At 34.6% G+C, this 16319-nt stretch overlaps 3 protein-coding genes across 3 annotated transcripts; 2 read left to right on the forward strand and 1 right to left on the reverse strand.

The window, feature by feature from the left end:
• LOC109335186 (early nodulin-like protein 1) lies at positions 626–1500 on the forward strand. The gene is made up of 2 exons (XM_019571293.1): positions 626–987; positions 1079–1500. The coding sequence occupies exons 1-2, from the start codon at positions 786–788 to the stop codon at positions 1474–1476; spliced, it is 600 nt and encodes a 199-aa protein (XP_019426838.1). The 5' UTR covers positions 626–785; the 3' UTR covers positions 1477–1500.
• On the forward strand, positions 3092–4192 carry LOC109335439. The gene is made up of 2 exons (XM_019571572.1): positions 3092–3416; positions 3615–4192. The coding sequence occupies exons 1-2, from the start codon at positions 3092–3094 to the stop codon at positions 4190–4192; spliced, it is 903 nt and encodes a 300-aa protein (XP_019427117.1).
• LOC109336276 (plant UBX domain-containing protein 10-like) lies at positions 9343–13884 on the reverse strand. The gene is made up of 4 exons (XM_019572779.1): positions 13027–13884; positions 10264–10434; positions 9890–10093; positions 9343–9576 (listed from the first exon to the last, which is right to left on the reverse strand). The coding sequence occupies exons 1-4, from the start codon at positions 13777–13779 to the stop codon at positions 9346–9348; spliced, it is 1359 nt and encodes a 452-aa protein (XP_019428324.1). The 5' UTR covers positions 13780–13884; the 3' UTR covers positions 9343–9345.

Consider the following 16319-nt stretch of genomic DNA (forward strand, 5'->3'; position numbering starts at 1 on the left):
CTTTTCAATGAGAATGTAACTACATTAATTAATGAGTTATTAAGGTATTTTTTTGGTAGACAATATAAGAGAGATATGATATGTTAATCTCTTGAACTCTATGGTAATTTGAAGTTTAGTAACTGGAGTGATATGACATGACAATTATGTTGACATTATTTATTTTCTATCAAATTAAAGATCTGAGTTAGAAATGAACATAATAAGATAATGTAGATTTTCCTTTATATTGTTATATATTAATATTGTCACATCCACCACATTATCATTATTGTCACTACTACATTAATACCATCATTATACAGTTATATGGTGCATAAGAAAAATGGGACATGATAAGAGGTTATTATGCTCATATCATATTTTACTCTTGTCTAACTTTTTATCATCATATCATTGTTCTATTATGACCATAATTAAGGTATAAGTAGTTATATATATCATTACTCTTTTACATTTCTTTTAAATTGAACTACTAAATTACAAGTTAGATATCATGTTTGTAAACCTTTTCCATATGATGAATTTAACTCTGCATTAAACAGAGCTCTTAAGTCTCAATTTATTATACTAGTATTAAAAAAACTCATCATTGATATCATTATCATATACTAAAGAGGGCATTAAGGTAAGTTGACATTTATGTGGCCCCTTTTTCTTATACATTATGAATCTTCCAATGTTGAGTTGAGACATTAAGAAGTGCTCCTAGGCTCCTCTCAAATATAAGAAAAGAATCAAACTGAGTGTGATTTTGAGCACTGAGTAGAACCAAAACCAAGATCATGGCCAATCTTCTAAGCCATAAGTGCTTCTTGTTCTTTTTGGTGTCTCTTTTGCTTATATTGTTCCAGAACAAAAGCAAGGTGCAGTGCTACAAGTACAAAGTTGGAGATCTAGATGCTTGGGGTATACCCACCTCAGCAAATCCACAAGTCTATACCCAATGGTCCAAATATCACAATCTCACTATTGGAGACTCTCTTTGTAAGTTTATATATATAATATTTTACTCTATGTAAGTTTCTTAGATCATATTAATGATTTTATTAATATTTGTATACCTATCATAATGTAGGGTTTCTATATCCACCGAGCCAAGATTCAGTGATTCAAGTCACAAAGGGATCTTATAAAAGCTGCAACCTTAAAGACCCTATATTGTACATGAACAATGGAAACTCTTTGTTTAATATTACATCAGAAGGACTTTACTATTTCACAAGTGGTGAAGCTGGGCATTGCCAAAAGAATCAGAAGCTTGTTATAAGTGTAGGAAATGTGACTTCAAATATGGATGATGATGCTGAAGCACCTGGTCCTAGTTCATCTTCTTATCCCACTGTGTTCGGAAATATTCCAATAGCTCCTTCTGCTTCTTTACCTTCAACTTCAACCTCATCAAAACTAGCTTCAACTTTTCAAATAGTGGTTGTTGGATTCTTCATGTGTGGGTTTTTCTCTGCCTTAATGTAAATTCAAAAATGTTCATTGGTTATACTGTTTTGTTTTTTTTCTCCTTTCCATTTCTTGCTCCCTTGCATTATTTTATCAAGAGCCTTGAGTCTTGATCGTTTATGTTGATTTAAATTATTATTATTATTATTATTATTATTATATATATATATATTTAGCAGTTCCGGAATTATGGAACATGGGTTCAACTGTGCCTACAGAGTAATGCTTTTAGCAATGTAATATTGTAATATCTTTCATCACAATTAATATACATAATTTATCATGGGGTTGGCACATTAACCATAATTTGGTCTAGGATGTAAGTGCACATCTTCGGGCAAAAAATTGTGCTACTCCATGCAGGGAACTTGGTCCTATCCGTGCACTTATTATGGTCAGATTATGATCGGGTCTGAATAGAGTTGAGTTTCATTAGATCTAAGATCTGTTCTAGATTCAAAAATTAGACTCAATCAATATTTAAGGTCAGGTAAGGGATAAACATGACCGTTCCATCCCATAGTCACGCTTCATCATGTGTGTATGTGTCTATTTAATTATATACCAATCTCTTTGTTAAAAATATCACTCATTCTCTATTTTTTAGCATAAATACATGATTAACAATATATATACATATATTATTTTATATATTAAATTACATAATAATAATAATAATAATAATAATAATATTGAAAATATTTTATCTAAAATTAGTACGTATTATATTTAATCGGGGTCTAGGATTGAGTTTATGTTCAAAGACTGACCCGATCAATATTTAAGATCGGGTTAACTTATAGTCTAGGGCCGAGTCTGGATTCAGAAAATGACTCAACCAACATTTAGGGTCAGGTAAGAGACAATCCTTACCCAGCCTATCCCGGCTCATGCTTGAAGGAGAAGTGCAATTCAAAGAGCTAGTAGAAGTTAGTGGGCTTTAGTTGTAATTGGGCCTTTGTATAACTAACTCTATAAAAATGGCAATTCATATAGTTAGTTGGTAGTTAATTACCATCTCTTACTTTCTAATAATAACAAGCATTATTCATCATCTTCTCTACTTCTTTCACACACGTTTTCTTTATGTTCTTCCTTTTCAATCTTCATCTTTGTCTCTAATAGTGGTATCACGAGCTACAAACGATCCAACAACCAGTGGTGGTGTCAAGAACGACACAAGAGGCCTCAAGAAGTGAAGCTCACAATTGAGGACCATTCGAACAAGAACACAGGTGGAAATAAAATTCCAAGGAAGAGATGATGACCTCGAATGGATTTGCAATGAATCTTCCTATACTTGACGGGAATAACTATGATCATTGGAGCATTCAAATGAAGGCAATTTTCGGTTTTCAGGAGTGTCTTAAAGTAGTACAAGGTGGGGTTCAAACCACTTGATGATGAGAACCCCACCGAAGATGGCAGATTGGAGCACAAAGATGCTAAGAAAAAGGACTGCAAAGCAATCTTTCTAATACACCAGTGTGTAGATCACTCAAATTTTGAGAAAAACTCATATGCATCATCCTCTAAAGAGGCTTGGGATATTCTGGAAAAGTGCTATGCAGGTGGTGTGAAAGTCAAAAAGGTTAGGTTGCAGATGATGAGAAGGCAATATGAACTGCTCTAGATGGAGGAGCAAGAGAGAGTATATGAGTATTTTACAAGAATTCGAAGCCTAATCAATCTAATGAGGAGTTGTGGGGAGCAAATTTCTGAGCAAGGTATAGTTGAAAAAATCCTTAGAACTCTTTTAGCTAAGTTTGATCATGTAGTTGTAGCAATTGAAGAATCAAAAGATCTTGAACACTTCAAGATTGGTGAGTTGCATGGTTCTTTGGAGGCTCATGAACAGATATTTCTAGAAAGATTGAATGACAGGCAATCACAGCAGGCACTCAGTGTTCAATTTCAGAAGAGAAACTCAGGACACAATAATAAATCAAGAAGAGATGGTAGAAGAGGGTAGAGTGATAAGAGACAGGAGGGTGAAAACTCTAATCAACATGGCCAGGGACTCACTAAAACTGACTCCTCTGAATCTGAAAGAAGATACATCAAGAAGCCTAACAATCTAAACAATGGAAAGAAGAAGAAAGATAAGAGCAACATCCAATGTTTCAATTGTAGGAATTAGGGACACTTTGCATCAGAATGCAAACTTAAGAGGAGATGTAAGGATGTTGAAGCCAGATTAGCCAAAGATGAGGATTCTGATGAAGAAGTCCTACTGATGGCAGAAAAGGAAATCTCAGGCTTAGAAGGAAGTGACTCAGATGAGGCATTATTGATGATCACTGCGAAAAATGATCAACACCCTCCTACAGATAATTGGTACTTGGACACTGGATGCTCAAACCACATGACAGGGCACAAGGAGTGGTTTCTGACTCTTGATGACTCTGTGAGGAACAAAGTAAAATTTGCAGACAACAGCTTTATCACTGCAGAGGGAATTGGAAAAATAATGATCAAGAAGAAAGATGGCACTGCCTCATACATATCAAATGTCATGTATGTGCCAAAGATGAAGAACAACCTCATAAGTCTTGGTCAATTGCTTGAGAAGGGATATAACATGAGGATGGAAGATAGAATGTTGAAAATCTTCAATAAAAACAGAACTATAATCTTGAAGGCTCCACTATCAACCAATAGAACCTTCAAGATTGGAATTCAACTTGAGGATCATGAATGCTTAGAATCCATAGCAGATGAAACATGGATTTGACACAAAAGGTTTGGGCATATCAACTTCAGAAGCTTAGAATTGATGAGTAAGGATGGAATGGTGAGTGGACTTCCTAACATTTACACCAACTGAAACATGTGAAGATTGTCTTACAAGCAAACAAACTAGGAACTCTTTCAGCTCACAAGTGCAATCAAGAACATCAAGACCATTAGAAGTTGTATACACTGATGTGTGTGGCCCTTTGGAGGTTCAATCATTAGGGGGAAACAAATAGTTCCTGACCTTTAAAGATGACTACACCAGAAAGTTATGGATTTACCTGCTAGAAAAGAAGAGTGAAGTCCTTAATAGGTTTAAGAGCTTCAAAACACTGGTGGAAAAGCAATGTCGGAATCAATTGAAGTTGTTGAGAAGTGATGGTGAAGGGGAGTATATATCTAATGAGTTTCATGACTTTTGTGAAAAAGAAGGCATCACTCATGAGATCATCTCACCATACACTCCTCAACACAATGGAACTGTAGAGAGGGTTAACATAACTATCCTAAACATGGCTAGGAGCATGATGAAAACTAAAGAACTTCCAAAGAAATTTGGGGGGGGAGGGGGGAAGCTATGGCCACTGCAGCTTACATTGCTAATAGAAGTCCTACAAAAAGGTTAAAAGTTATGACACCAGAAGAGGCATGGTCAGGACTCAAGCCAAGTGTGAAGCATTTCAGAGTATTTGGATCAATATGTTATAGACACATACCAGATAACAAGAGACAGAAGTTGGATGACAAAGGGGAAAAGCTAATATTCCTAGGATATCATTCAACAGGGGCATACAAGCTATACAATCCATTGACTGATTCCATACTATACAGCAGAGACATCAAGTTTGATGAAACTAAAGCTTGGGAATGGAATTCAAACCAAGAAGGTTTACACAAGGCAAGTCAGATTGATATTGAGTTCATCAACATAACACCTCAAGAAGCTACAAGGAATGAAGGCAACACATTTGTCACTGAAAGACCTCAGAGACAAAGACAAAGGCCAACTAGATTGAGAGACCATGAGGAATTCTCAGATACATCAATCACTTCAGAAGGTGACCTTGTCCACATGGCTCTATTGGCAGAAATGGAACCTATAACATTTGAACAAGCAATCAGAAAGGAGTGTTGGGTCGAGGCTATGAAGGAAGAAATCAACTCCATTCAGAAGAATGGCACATGGGAACTCACAACTTTACCAGAAGGGAAGAAAGTCATCTCAGTAAAATGGGTGTACAAAGTGAAGTTGAAACCAGATGGAACTGTGGCCAAGTATAAATCCAGATTAGTAGCAAAAGGCTTCTTGCAAAAACCAGGGATAGACTTTGATGAAGTATTTGCACCTGTAGCAAGAATGGAGACATTGAGGCTAGTTATAGCAATAGCAAGCTCAAGGGATTGGATCCTATCCCAGATGGATGTGAAATCTTCTTTTTTGAATGGTCCACTTGACAAAGAAGTTTTTGTAACACAACCTCTAGGCTTTGAGGTAACAGGTCATGAACATAAGGTATACAAACTGCACAAAGCACTCTATGGGCTAAAACAAGCACCTAGAATATGGAACAAAAGAATTGACAACTTCCTTGTTAAGCAAGGACTCATCAGGTGCACTAGTGAGCATGGAATTTATACCAAAGGCACGCATACTGAAGCAACAATGATAATATGCTTGTATGTGGATGACCTCCTGATAATTGGAGGAAACCTTGAAGAAGTAAAAGGTATAAAGAGGAAACTGAAGCAAGAGTTTGAAATGTCTGACTTAGGGGCACTCTCATACTTCCTAGGGATCGAATTTGTGAAGACAACCAAAGGAATACTAATGCACTAGAAGAGATACACATCTGATGTACTCAGAAGGTTCAACATGAGTGATTGTAATCCATCACCTACACCAGTTGAGACTGGAAATTCCCTAAGCAGAGAAAATGAGGGAGATGAAGAAGTGGACTCTACACTCTATAGGCAAATAATAGGGTCACTAAGGTACATCTGCAATTCAAGACCAGATATCACCTATGGAGTTGGAGTGGTTAGCAGGTACATGCAGAATCCTAAGCACTCACATATGATGGCAGCAAAACGAGTGCTCAAATACTTAAAGGGAAGCCTAGATTATGGAATACTCTTCCCAACCGAAGACAACAGAAGGATAATAACCATGATTAGATATACAGATTCAGATTGATGTGGTGACAAGGATGATAGGAAAAGCACAATTGGTTATGTTTTCAAGCTTGATGAAGCCCCTGTCCGTTGGAGCTCGAAGAAGCAAAAAGTTGTAGCTCTCTCATCATGTGAAGCAGAGTACATTGCAGCCTGCTTGGGAGGGTGTCAAGCTTTATGGTTACTCTCTTTGCTCAAAGAACTGGGAATGCACTCTACATAATACATGATACTCTATGTAGACAACAAGTCAACAATTAACTTGGCCAAGAACCCCATAGCTCATGGGAGAAGCAAGCATATAGAAACAAAGTTTTATTTCCTAAGAGATCAAGTGGACAAAGGGAATCTGAAGCTAGAACACTACAAAATAGAGGAGCAACTTGTTGATGCTCTAACTAAAGCATTGAAGAATGATGCTTTCAAAAAACAAAGAAGGAAACTAGGAATTGTTAGTTTAACTAGCTTGAATTAAGGAGGAGTGAAAGAGAAGTGTAATTCAAAGAGCTAGTAGAAGTTAGTGGGCTTTAGTTATAATTGGGCCTTTGTATAACTAACTCTATAAAAATGGTAATTCATATAGTTAGTTGGTAGTTAATTACCAACTCTTACTTTCTAATAATAGCAAGCATTATTCATCATCTTCTCTACTTCTTTCACACACGTTTTCTTTTTGTTCTTCCTTTTCAACCTTCATCTTCGTCTCTAACAATGCTCACCCCTAACTCCATGTGCCCCATTTTGTAATAACTAGTCAGAAAAATACTTAATTATTGTATCTTAAATTTAAATATTTTTTCAATCAAAGATAAGTAGTGACACATATAGTCATATATTTTTTGGGATAGAAGATGTGCTTTCAATCTAACTTATCCGAAGGTTTTGGGTTCCAGTTCTTTGAATGAATATTTTTCATCCAAAACATTTAACCCTATGAGATAGGATTGTCTTCCATAAAACTACTTGTATTCCACAAAATGTTATCTTATGAATTGTAGTAATTTTAATCTACAGTATTTACCATAAATTTTAGAGCCAATTCTTTTAGGATTATAGCCGAATAAACAAAAAACAAAAGGTGCGCATACAAGAATTTATATATTTTTTAATCATAAAGGAAAAGATAAAGTGTTTTTAGGTAAGTGTGATACAGTAAAAAGATAAAAAAATAATATGTATTATCTTCCTAAACTTTATTAGTGAACCAACAAGCAACAAGGTCCATGATTGAAGTCTTTAAACATGATGTCAAAAGCTTAATTCGGGGTGTAAAGATTGGTTACTATCAGATGCCACAAAATCTAATCCAATCCATTTTAAAGTCATGGTGGATTGAATGATATCATTTTTAATCATCAAATTTGATATAACCTGACTTGATAAAAAATAATTGGATTGGATCAAATCAATTGGGTTGGCATTGTTTTTGTCATTTTTAATAAAAAGTTTTATTTGATTTCTTTATTCAACAAATGAGTTTCTTAACTTCATATGCAACAAGATATTAAACTAAAAAAAAAAGGTTACAACTAGTTAATGCAATACATTTAATTTATTTGATTATTCAAAATAAGGGCAATTGTGTTTTAATGGCTTGATCATATACTTGAAATGAAACTGATCCAAATGTTATATTGGATTTTAGTTGGATGAGACTGGTTTCGAAAAAAATCCAATTAATTATATTGGGATGAATTGGGCCACCAAGTTTGATCTAATCATAAAGTGTACACATTTGTTGTTTTACACTTGGTGTCACTCTATCTATTATAATCTTACAATTGGTTAAAAAGAAATATTTAAGTTAAAATTTAATTTTCAAGTAATTTTCTGACCAATCACAAAGGTCATGACACATAGAATAACACTAAATATGAGACATCAAATGTTCATCCAGTCATCCAACCTTTGGTCACTCCTATGCTCAACTCCTACTGTATAAAGTAAATACTTTATTTTAGTATAGACAAAATCATTTTGATGATCTCTAGTAGAAAATTAATCTTATTACTTCTTCGTTTTTCTATTTATCTGTTTTATTTGGAAAACAATTGTTCATATTTATCTATTTCATTAACTTTAAATGTTTAATACTATAATTATATTTTCAAATTTTAATCTTATTTAATGCTCTTTGGTAACAAGATAAATAAATAAGAATAAAGAGACTATACTTCTATGTAAGCATTATATGAGAGTTTATATTATTTCTTAATATATGTTAACCTTCAAAAATAAGAAATGGAGGGAGTATTATAAATAATGAAATAGCTAAAGATTTCTAAATTGGTGGATGAGTAATGTAACATGATGCTACCGAGAACCATGGGATCCCAAGCATTGTCATGCATATCTTCCCAAAACCAAATTTCTCCAGTCAAAGAGATACAAATATATCATAATACATAAAAGCAATTGACATTTCATGGCAACAAAATATCACATACCCTCTACAAGGACCATGGGCTGGATAAACCAGCATACCCTCTGCAAGGACCATGAGATGGATAACCAACATACCCTCTGCAAGGACCATGAGATGGATAACCAACATACACACAGAAGCTACCACCCCACAGGATAAAACAGTGGAATGGAATAAAACACAAACTGTGAAATGGTAGGAGAAGATTTTACCTGCCCACTGCATCTATCAACACCCACAAAAATCAAAGTTATATCTAATAAAACTATGGAACACTTATATTGTTCAAAAACAAAATATACACATAACATGAAGCTCTCACTTCCAGATCGCCATAATTCCAAATATGCCATTATTCTAAAAGCTATTTGCTTGATTCAATGAAAAATTAGCAGAAACCAATGCTACAGATATCACGACAACCTATTATTTCTAATGTTACAATTGTTCGTTAAAGTCAAATTTATGAAACATAAAAGTGAAGCACCACATAATTCTCTATTTTTATAGCTACCATCTTCAAGTACTCATCAGATTACTCAGCATTTTTACTCTCATGAATTAAGCTCCACAAAGAGGCTGGCCTGAGGATGCAATCCTGCTTCCTTCAATGACAGAGTGAGCTTTTCTTGTCCATATACAACACGCGGGAAATTGGAGACAAGGCTGTAACTCTCAGTTTCTAAACAACCCAATGAGTCAACATAGTCATATAAAGACTGGATTGTTGCTGTGTCGTTGAACCTCCTTCCCTTGCGCTCACCATTCGGAAACCGTACCAAGACCTAGTAATTTTGATTAGAAAGGGAAAAAATGAAAACAGATTTCATACAAATTATAATATAATCAAACAAAAACTGAATTGTTAAAAAATTGAGAAACTAAAATGAGAGTGTAAGCCAATTTAAAAACAAAAAACATATATGGACATGATTAATGATGTTAAGATCTGACAAACAAAACGTATGTGAATTAAAGTTAAGAAGATCTGACATAGAAGTGAAATTATATAAGCTGAACAGATCACAGAACTAATGAAACGTACCATGAACTTAAAAAAGGAGAAATAAAATTTCAGCTTAATTTTAGGTACTTTACCTGCGTAACATCTGGTCCTTTTTCAGGTTCTTCACCAAGAGACTGAGCTTTCTCTTCACGTAGTTTAGCTAGAGCAGCTTGTTTCTCTGCAGCTTCTTGTGCTGCTCTTTCGCGAGCTTCCTCTTCCTCCCTGCGCTTCCTCTCAGCTTCAGCAGCTTCCCTTGCAAGACGTTCTTCTTCTTCTCTTCTCTGCCGCTCCCTAGCCTGACATACATTACAGGTTACAACATTAATCCACTGTAACAACAGCAGTGCCAGTTCTTTCCACATAAAGGCCCTCCAAGAGAAAATGAATAGGGGGGGAAAGAAAGCACAGAGTAGAGAGCACGCAAAAAATAACAAAAACACAGAAGACCCAACTTCCAAAAACATACTTGATCAGCTTCAAGTGCAGCCCTGTATGCAGCATCTTGCTCCTCCCTTAAGCGTACATTATTTTGTCTTTCTTCTGCATCAAGTCTTGCGGCAACAAGAACTGGGGAACTTTCTTCAAGCACTCTCTGTAGTATCACAAGCAACTCCTCAGGAGATTTTGGACCTTCAACCTGGATTGCAGAAAGATAGATTGGCCAAAAAAGCATTGCCATCAGAACGATTTATCAACTACAACACTTGGGAGTTGGGACATTACTTTAGAAAGACAACACAGAATAGGAACTCAAATTCAGTAACTATTAAATGTACTGATGGAATTGAACCTATACAGTTAAGTTCAAATCATTTGTGTCAAAAACCAGTTGACGTCACAAAAGTACACCCGCCTTACCTGACAAGAACGATATCAAAATAATTGTCAGATGAAGTGCTAAAACTACCTAATTTTGCATCATGTCATCGTGGTCAATGGTCATGACGCCACTCTCACTGTTTGATCACTCATAACTTATCGACTTTAAGCATAATATACGCATAAACTTTATCCAGCATATAACAGTATATTTAACTTTGTACTAACGGGGGTTGGTTTGACTAGTATACGGAACAGAGTGACAAAAGTCTTGGGTTCTCTGCTGTGGGGAACTTTTATTTTAAAAAAATGCACGATCTCAATCTACCTTCAAGCACATTAAACATTAACTATGAGTGTGAACATTTTCTCACACTAAACATGTTCAAATATTTTACGCCTAAGTTCAGACGTAGGGCTTCAAACAACAACAAAAACAACCAAGCCTTAGTCGCACTGGGTGTAGAAAGAATAATATATGTTATCTTTAATATGGCTTCGCTCGGATTTGAACCGGAGACCTCCAATGTGTTAGATTGACGTGATAACCAGCTACACCATGAAACCACACAAGGCTTCAAAATTGAGCTAAAAACCCACGTTCATCAGCTCTAGAAAATAAAAACCACAAATCATGGTGATGAAGCCAACTCTAAAGCATGACATCTCTCATTTCTAATATATTTAATGCAAGTTATATACGTCTATAACCCTTATCTGACATACAACAAGCTTATGTGTTTTATACATGCATTCACACATAGAAGGCTTTAATTTTATGACTTATTGATAAAACCTAGAAAAAACATTGCCTGCATAAAACCAGATTCTAAGAAGTGTTAACTAATATAGGTAAGTCAGAAAGTATCTTGATTATACAAAAGGATCATTTTGGCAACAATTTCATGAGTGGAAATAGTGTGCACCATGCACCAGTACAAAAACTTACCATTAATGATCATACAAGTTTATGATAGACCCCCTCCCCCCATAAAGGTGTATGAAAAGAGAGAGGGGAGAAGTGGAAGATAACGCCTTTGGGAAGTACCACATCAGAGAGGGTAGTTGAGGAAGAAGAGAGGACTAATTATAGAGGAGGCTGCTAGTATCAAACTGGATACATGGTAATTTACCAGTGGAGGGGAAGATTTGTGACACATGAGTAACAAGTGGGAGCATGATTTGGTTAAAAGTCAAGGGAAGGGAGAGAGAATGCAGAGAAGAGACGAGATATATCAGGCTTGAAGTTGGATTCATGGCCACAATTTTCTACTATAGTTGTGCAAAACGAATAAAGCAGAAAGTCTTGGCTCAATTTTCTGGGAAAAATATTTAATTGTTTTATGTAATATAAAGTGTGTATACGTGTATAATAATATGCCTTAAACTGATAAGTAATAAGAGATATATTTTATCTGGCCGTGACGTTGGCTTCATTACCACGAAAAACCTGAGTACCTCAGCATTAGCAATTTGATGCTAAAAACACAATGTTACTTAAATGTTACTTAAATGTTAACCTTACTGAAGCTCTGAGGGGAAATTAATCACTTTCACAAAGTGGCAAAGTAAATACAGGCAAAAGCACAAGGAAGAAACCATAAGTTACCAAAATATTAATTATAGCATTAAAATTGAACATTCTCGTATACATTGTCAAAATAAATCCAATCTTAGTTATCTTTACAAGCACCAACAAGTTCGTCCATTCTGCCAAATTTTCCGTATCAGTAAATTCAATAAGAATTAAAGCGATGAACATCATCAATTTATTTCTTTTATAAATGTACAATAATGCAAAAGGGATCCCAACTTAAAACTTAGCATATTATGGATTTTTTGGGTTTAGAAATACTATTCCACCTTTCCCCTCTTCTCTTATCATGCACAAGGGCAGCACACTAAAACAGACTTTAGCTGGCCAAAAACTAATTTGGGGAGAGTGGGGTTCTCACCCTTGTTTTTTTAATAATCTTTCTCATTCCTCGTTATTACTCTCACAATAATGCTTCACAACTAGGGTTTTTTGAAGATTCAAACAAAATAAAGTGAACTGATTAAAGTTTAAACCAATCCATGGTTCTGTACGGTTTAACAATATGGTTTGGACTGAAATTTAGTCCGGTTCCTTCACAGTATATGGTTCTGAACGGTTTTACAATACGGTTTGGTTGAACGGTTTTCACAGTAACGGATATGCATAAAATGAGCAATTCCAGCCAATTAATGGACCTCAATCCAAACCAATAGCCGCGGCATAATTTAAATTTCAAAACATTCAATTTATTGAACTTCCGTGCACTAATCAAGTGTTGACAATCACTCAAATATTGAATTCACCCATTACTAATTCACTCGTTAGCAATAAGAGATCCATTCATAAAAAATCAAGAGATTGCAGAAAGCAAACCTGTTGAAGCAACGCAATTCTCTGATTCGCCGCGGCCATGACAACAGCGCAGAATGGAAACCTCGAAGCCTTCAAGCTATTACTCATCTTAAACCCTTCACTAGCCCTAATGCTCCCACCCCACGCAACGAAATTGCCATTCACAAACTCGGTAACAGCCTCAGAACAAAGAGTCCTCTCACAAAACAACGGCGTATCAGGATGATCCGGAGAATGCAAATAAACAAACAGAAGCTGGAACGAATTGCGAGACCTCTGAAGCGCATCCATGAAACCCTCGCTCACGAAATTCGGCATCGTGCCAATACTTCCATAATCCCTCTCAAATTCCGCTACGAAATCCATCGCCTCCGATGTCGCAGCGGAGACCGAAACAAGCGGCGCGGTGGAGGAGGAGGAGGCGGAGGAGCCGAGTCCGATAATTCCGAGGGAATATGACAATACGCCACCAGCGGCCCATAGACCTAATCCGATTGCACCAGAGAGTAACCCTAGACTTCCGGAAATAACGGTGACGGGTAATTTGATGATTTTCCAGGCGAGGGGAATTGGTGGCGGAGGCGGCGGTGGTTGTGGCGGTTGAGAGAAATGATGAGCGGTGTTGGTGGGAGGAGGAGCGGTGGAAGAGGTGAAGGAAGAAATAGCGAGTTCAAGGTCCCAATTATGAGCTTGAAGGATTTCAGTGCAGAGATCGTGATCTTGAAGACCAGTTATGGATTTGAAATATTCCAATTTCTCTGATACATCTTCCATTTTTGAACTCGGAATCGGAAACAGAGAAAGTGTCGGTGTGTTTATTCTATTCTATCAATTATCAATTGTTTCTTCTTCTTCTTCTTTGACCTTTCATGAGTAATACTATTTTACCACTTCTTTATCCTTCTCATTCTTTTGTGCTTGCTTTACATGACCCACTTTCATTTCATTTTCTTACATGTACATATTATGATGAGTGTAAAATGTGTGCACTGACAGTGTAAAAATTTATATATAGTCAATGTATCATCCATCATTTATTTACAATACTTTTATTTAAAAGTCATTAATGATAAATGATGTAATGACAATGTAAAAAACCTTTACACTGTGTATATATCTATTTTCTCTATTTGGTAACAATGAAATTACTATATGATTTGACGTGTCTATTCTCTTGTTTATTTTATAATGTTTACTATTTTTGTCTAGTTAATCCCATGAATGAGATAAATTAAAAACAAATCTGACAAGATAAAATGTTTTCCTTATAACCCTATTATCATTGTCAATGTCCATCATTATTATCCGAGTAGTATAATAAGAAAATTACGTAGTCCATGACTAATATATATAGATAATGATGAATGAAGTTATTTTTATGAAGATATATGTGAGTTATGTTCATCTTATATATGATTCAGATAAAATTTGGAGTGTCTTCTTTTGTGTTTTTATTTTCGTTGTCTTTTGCAAACTGGTGTAAGTATAATATATTAACTTAGTTTGTAAAAAAACATTCTTAATCTTTCTTATATTGGGTGAACACCCATTATCCTTTATTTAATACAATTTGTTTATCTAAAAAAAATATTCTACCCTGGAGGTGTTCAACACATAACAAACCATATGTAAATTTATAAACCTATGTATTAATTTTAGAGAAGGTATTCCCTTACTTCAACAATAAAATAAGTTTAAAACTTTACTTCACATATTAGTCATTAATTTTAAAGAAATTTAATGATTTAAATATACTTACTAATTTAAACTATTAGATTCATATAATTAATCAATGATATAAAAACCATACCGTACCGGACAGTTTGACCATAAAACTGGCGAACTGGACCCCTAACCGGTACGTACAGATGTTGAACCGACCAAGTATCAAAACCAGTGAATCGGCCGGTATTTGATTAAACCGGTCGGGTTATATTTTTTTTATAAAAAAACTTAAAAACTTAAAATCTCATTACAAAGTGACCCATCTTTCCAACCATTCTTCAACACTTCAAGGCACATGCTTCCAATACATACTTAGATTATACATTTTGGTTCCTAACATTCGTGTGTAATTCAGTGACATTTGGTGCAAAAATATAATCTCAATATGAGACAACTTTGACTCGTTGGTGATAATGTTAAAACTCCAAATTTATTTGTTTTGTAGAGTGAGTTGTGAACTTGTGTTATTTATTTATATTTTGCGATTTTTAAGTGATATTTTTTGATTGATATATGTTTTATAATTTAGACTTTGAATTTATTAAAGACTTAAAATTGTTTGTTTATGTGAATTTTGAGTAGATTATGAATATATAATATAAATTTGAGTATCTACCTATTTGAATTTTTTTGTTATGGGTTTATATATATATATATATATATATATATATATATAGGAGGTATGTCTAGTTTAATCGGCATGTGGTTTAATTACTGAACTACTAGTTGAACCACTATACCAGTACTCTGACCGATTTGATAACCGGTACGGTTTTAACAACACTGTAATTAATGGCTAAAATCTGGAACAACTTTTTTAAACTCATTCTTAGAGTAAATGCATCCTATGACAACGGGGTGAAACAAACATAGTTAGTGTTTTCCCGTACCCATACTCATACTCGTACTATTTACGGGTACCCAACGCGTTTTTATGTTTCAATATATATTTATAATAATCAATACATATAAAATAATTATCACATGAATAATAAAATTTGTGTACATATTAAATTTATCATATATTTCAATAACTAAAATTGATTATAAAATAATACAAAAATATAGATAATATATGGTTATAAAATAAAAAAATGTAATATATAAATGATTTAATTAAAAAATAAATTTATAAATATGCGGTACCCATGGGGCGAGTATCATAATACTTGTTATCATCCATAAAATATTTTTATGGGTACCGTTGTGAATATTTTAACAGGTACCCATGGGGCGAATTTTTTTGTCATCCCTAATGATAAAACCTTTGCTCCCACATCATGGTTGGATGATCAATAGTAAAAATACGTCAAATGCTATGGAGGATCAGAAGTAGCAATGACAATGAATGGAGTTTGAGGTTTAGGGCCGTGCATGATGGTGAAGAATAGAGTATCATCTGAAATTGAGAGGCTTAAGTATGTTTTTTATCCTTACAAATGTTGGTAATTTTGATTTTCATCCATCCTTCATTGTTTGTGTTTAGATGCCCTAAATTTTAATATATCATATTATGATGATATTTTAAATTTATTTAGAGTATATGGTTCGCAAATACCTGTTTTTCTTATTACAAGACATTATTTAAA

This window comes from Lupinus angustifolius, chromosome LG20, assembly GCF_001865875.1.
Source record: "Lupinus angustifolius cultivar Tanjil chromosome LG20, LupAngTanjil_v1.0, whole genome shotgun sequence".
NCBI lineage: Eukaryota > Viridiplantae > Streptophyta > Magnoliopsida > Fabales > Fabaceae > Lupinus > Lupinus angustifolius.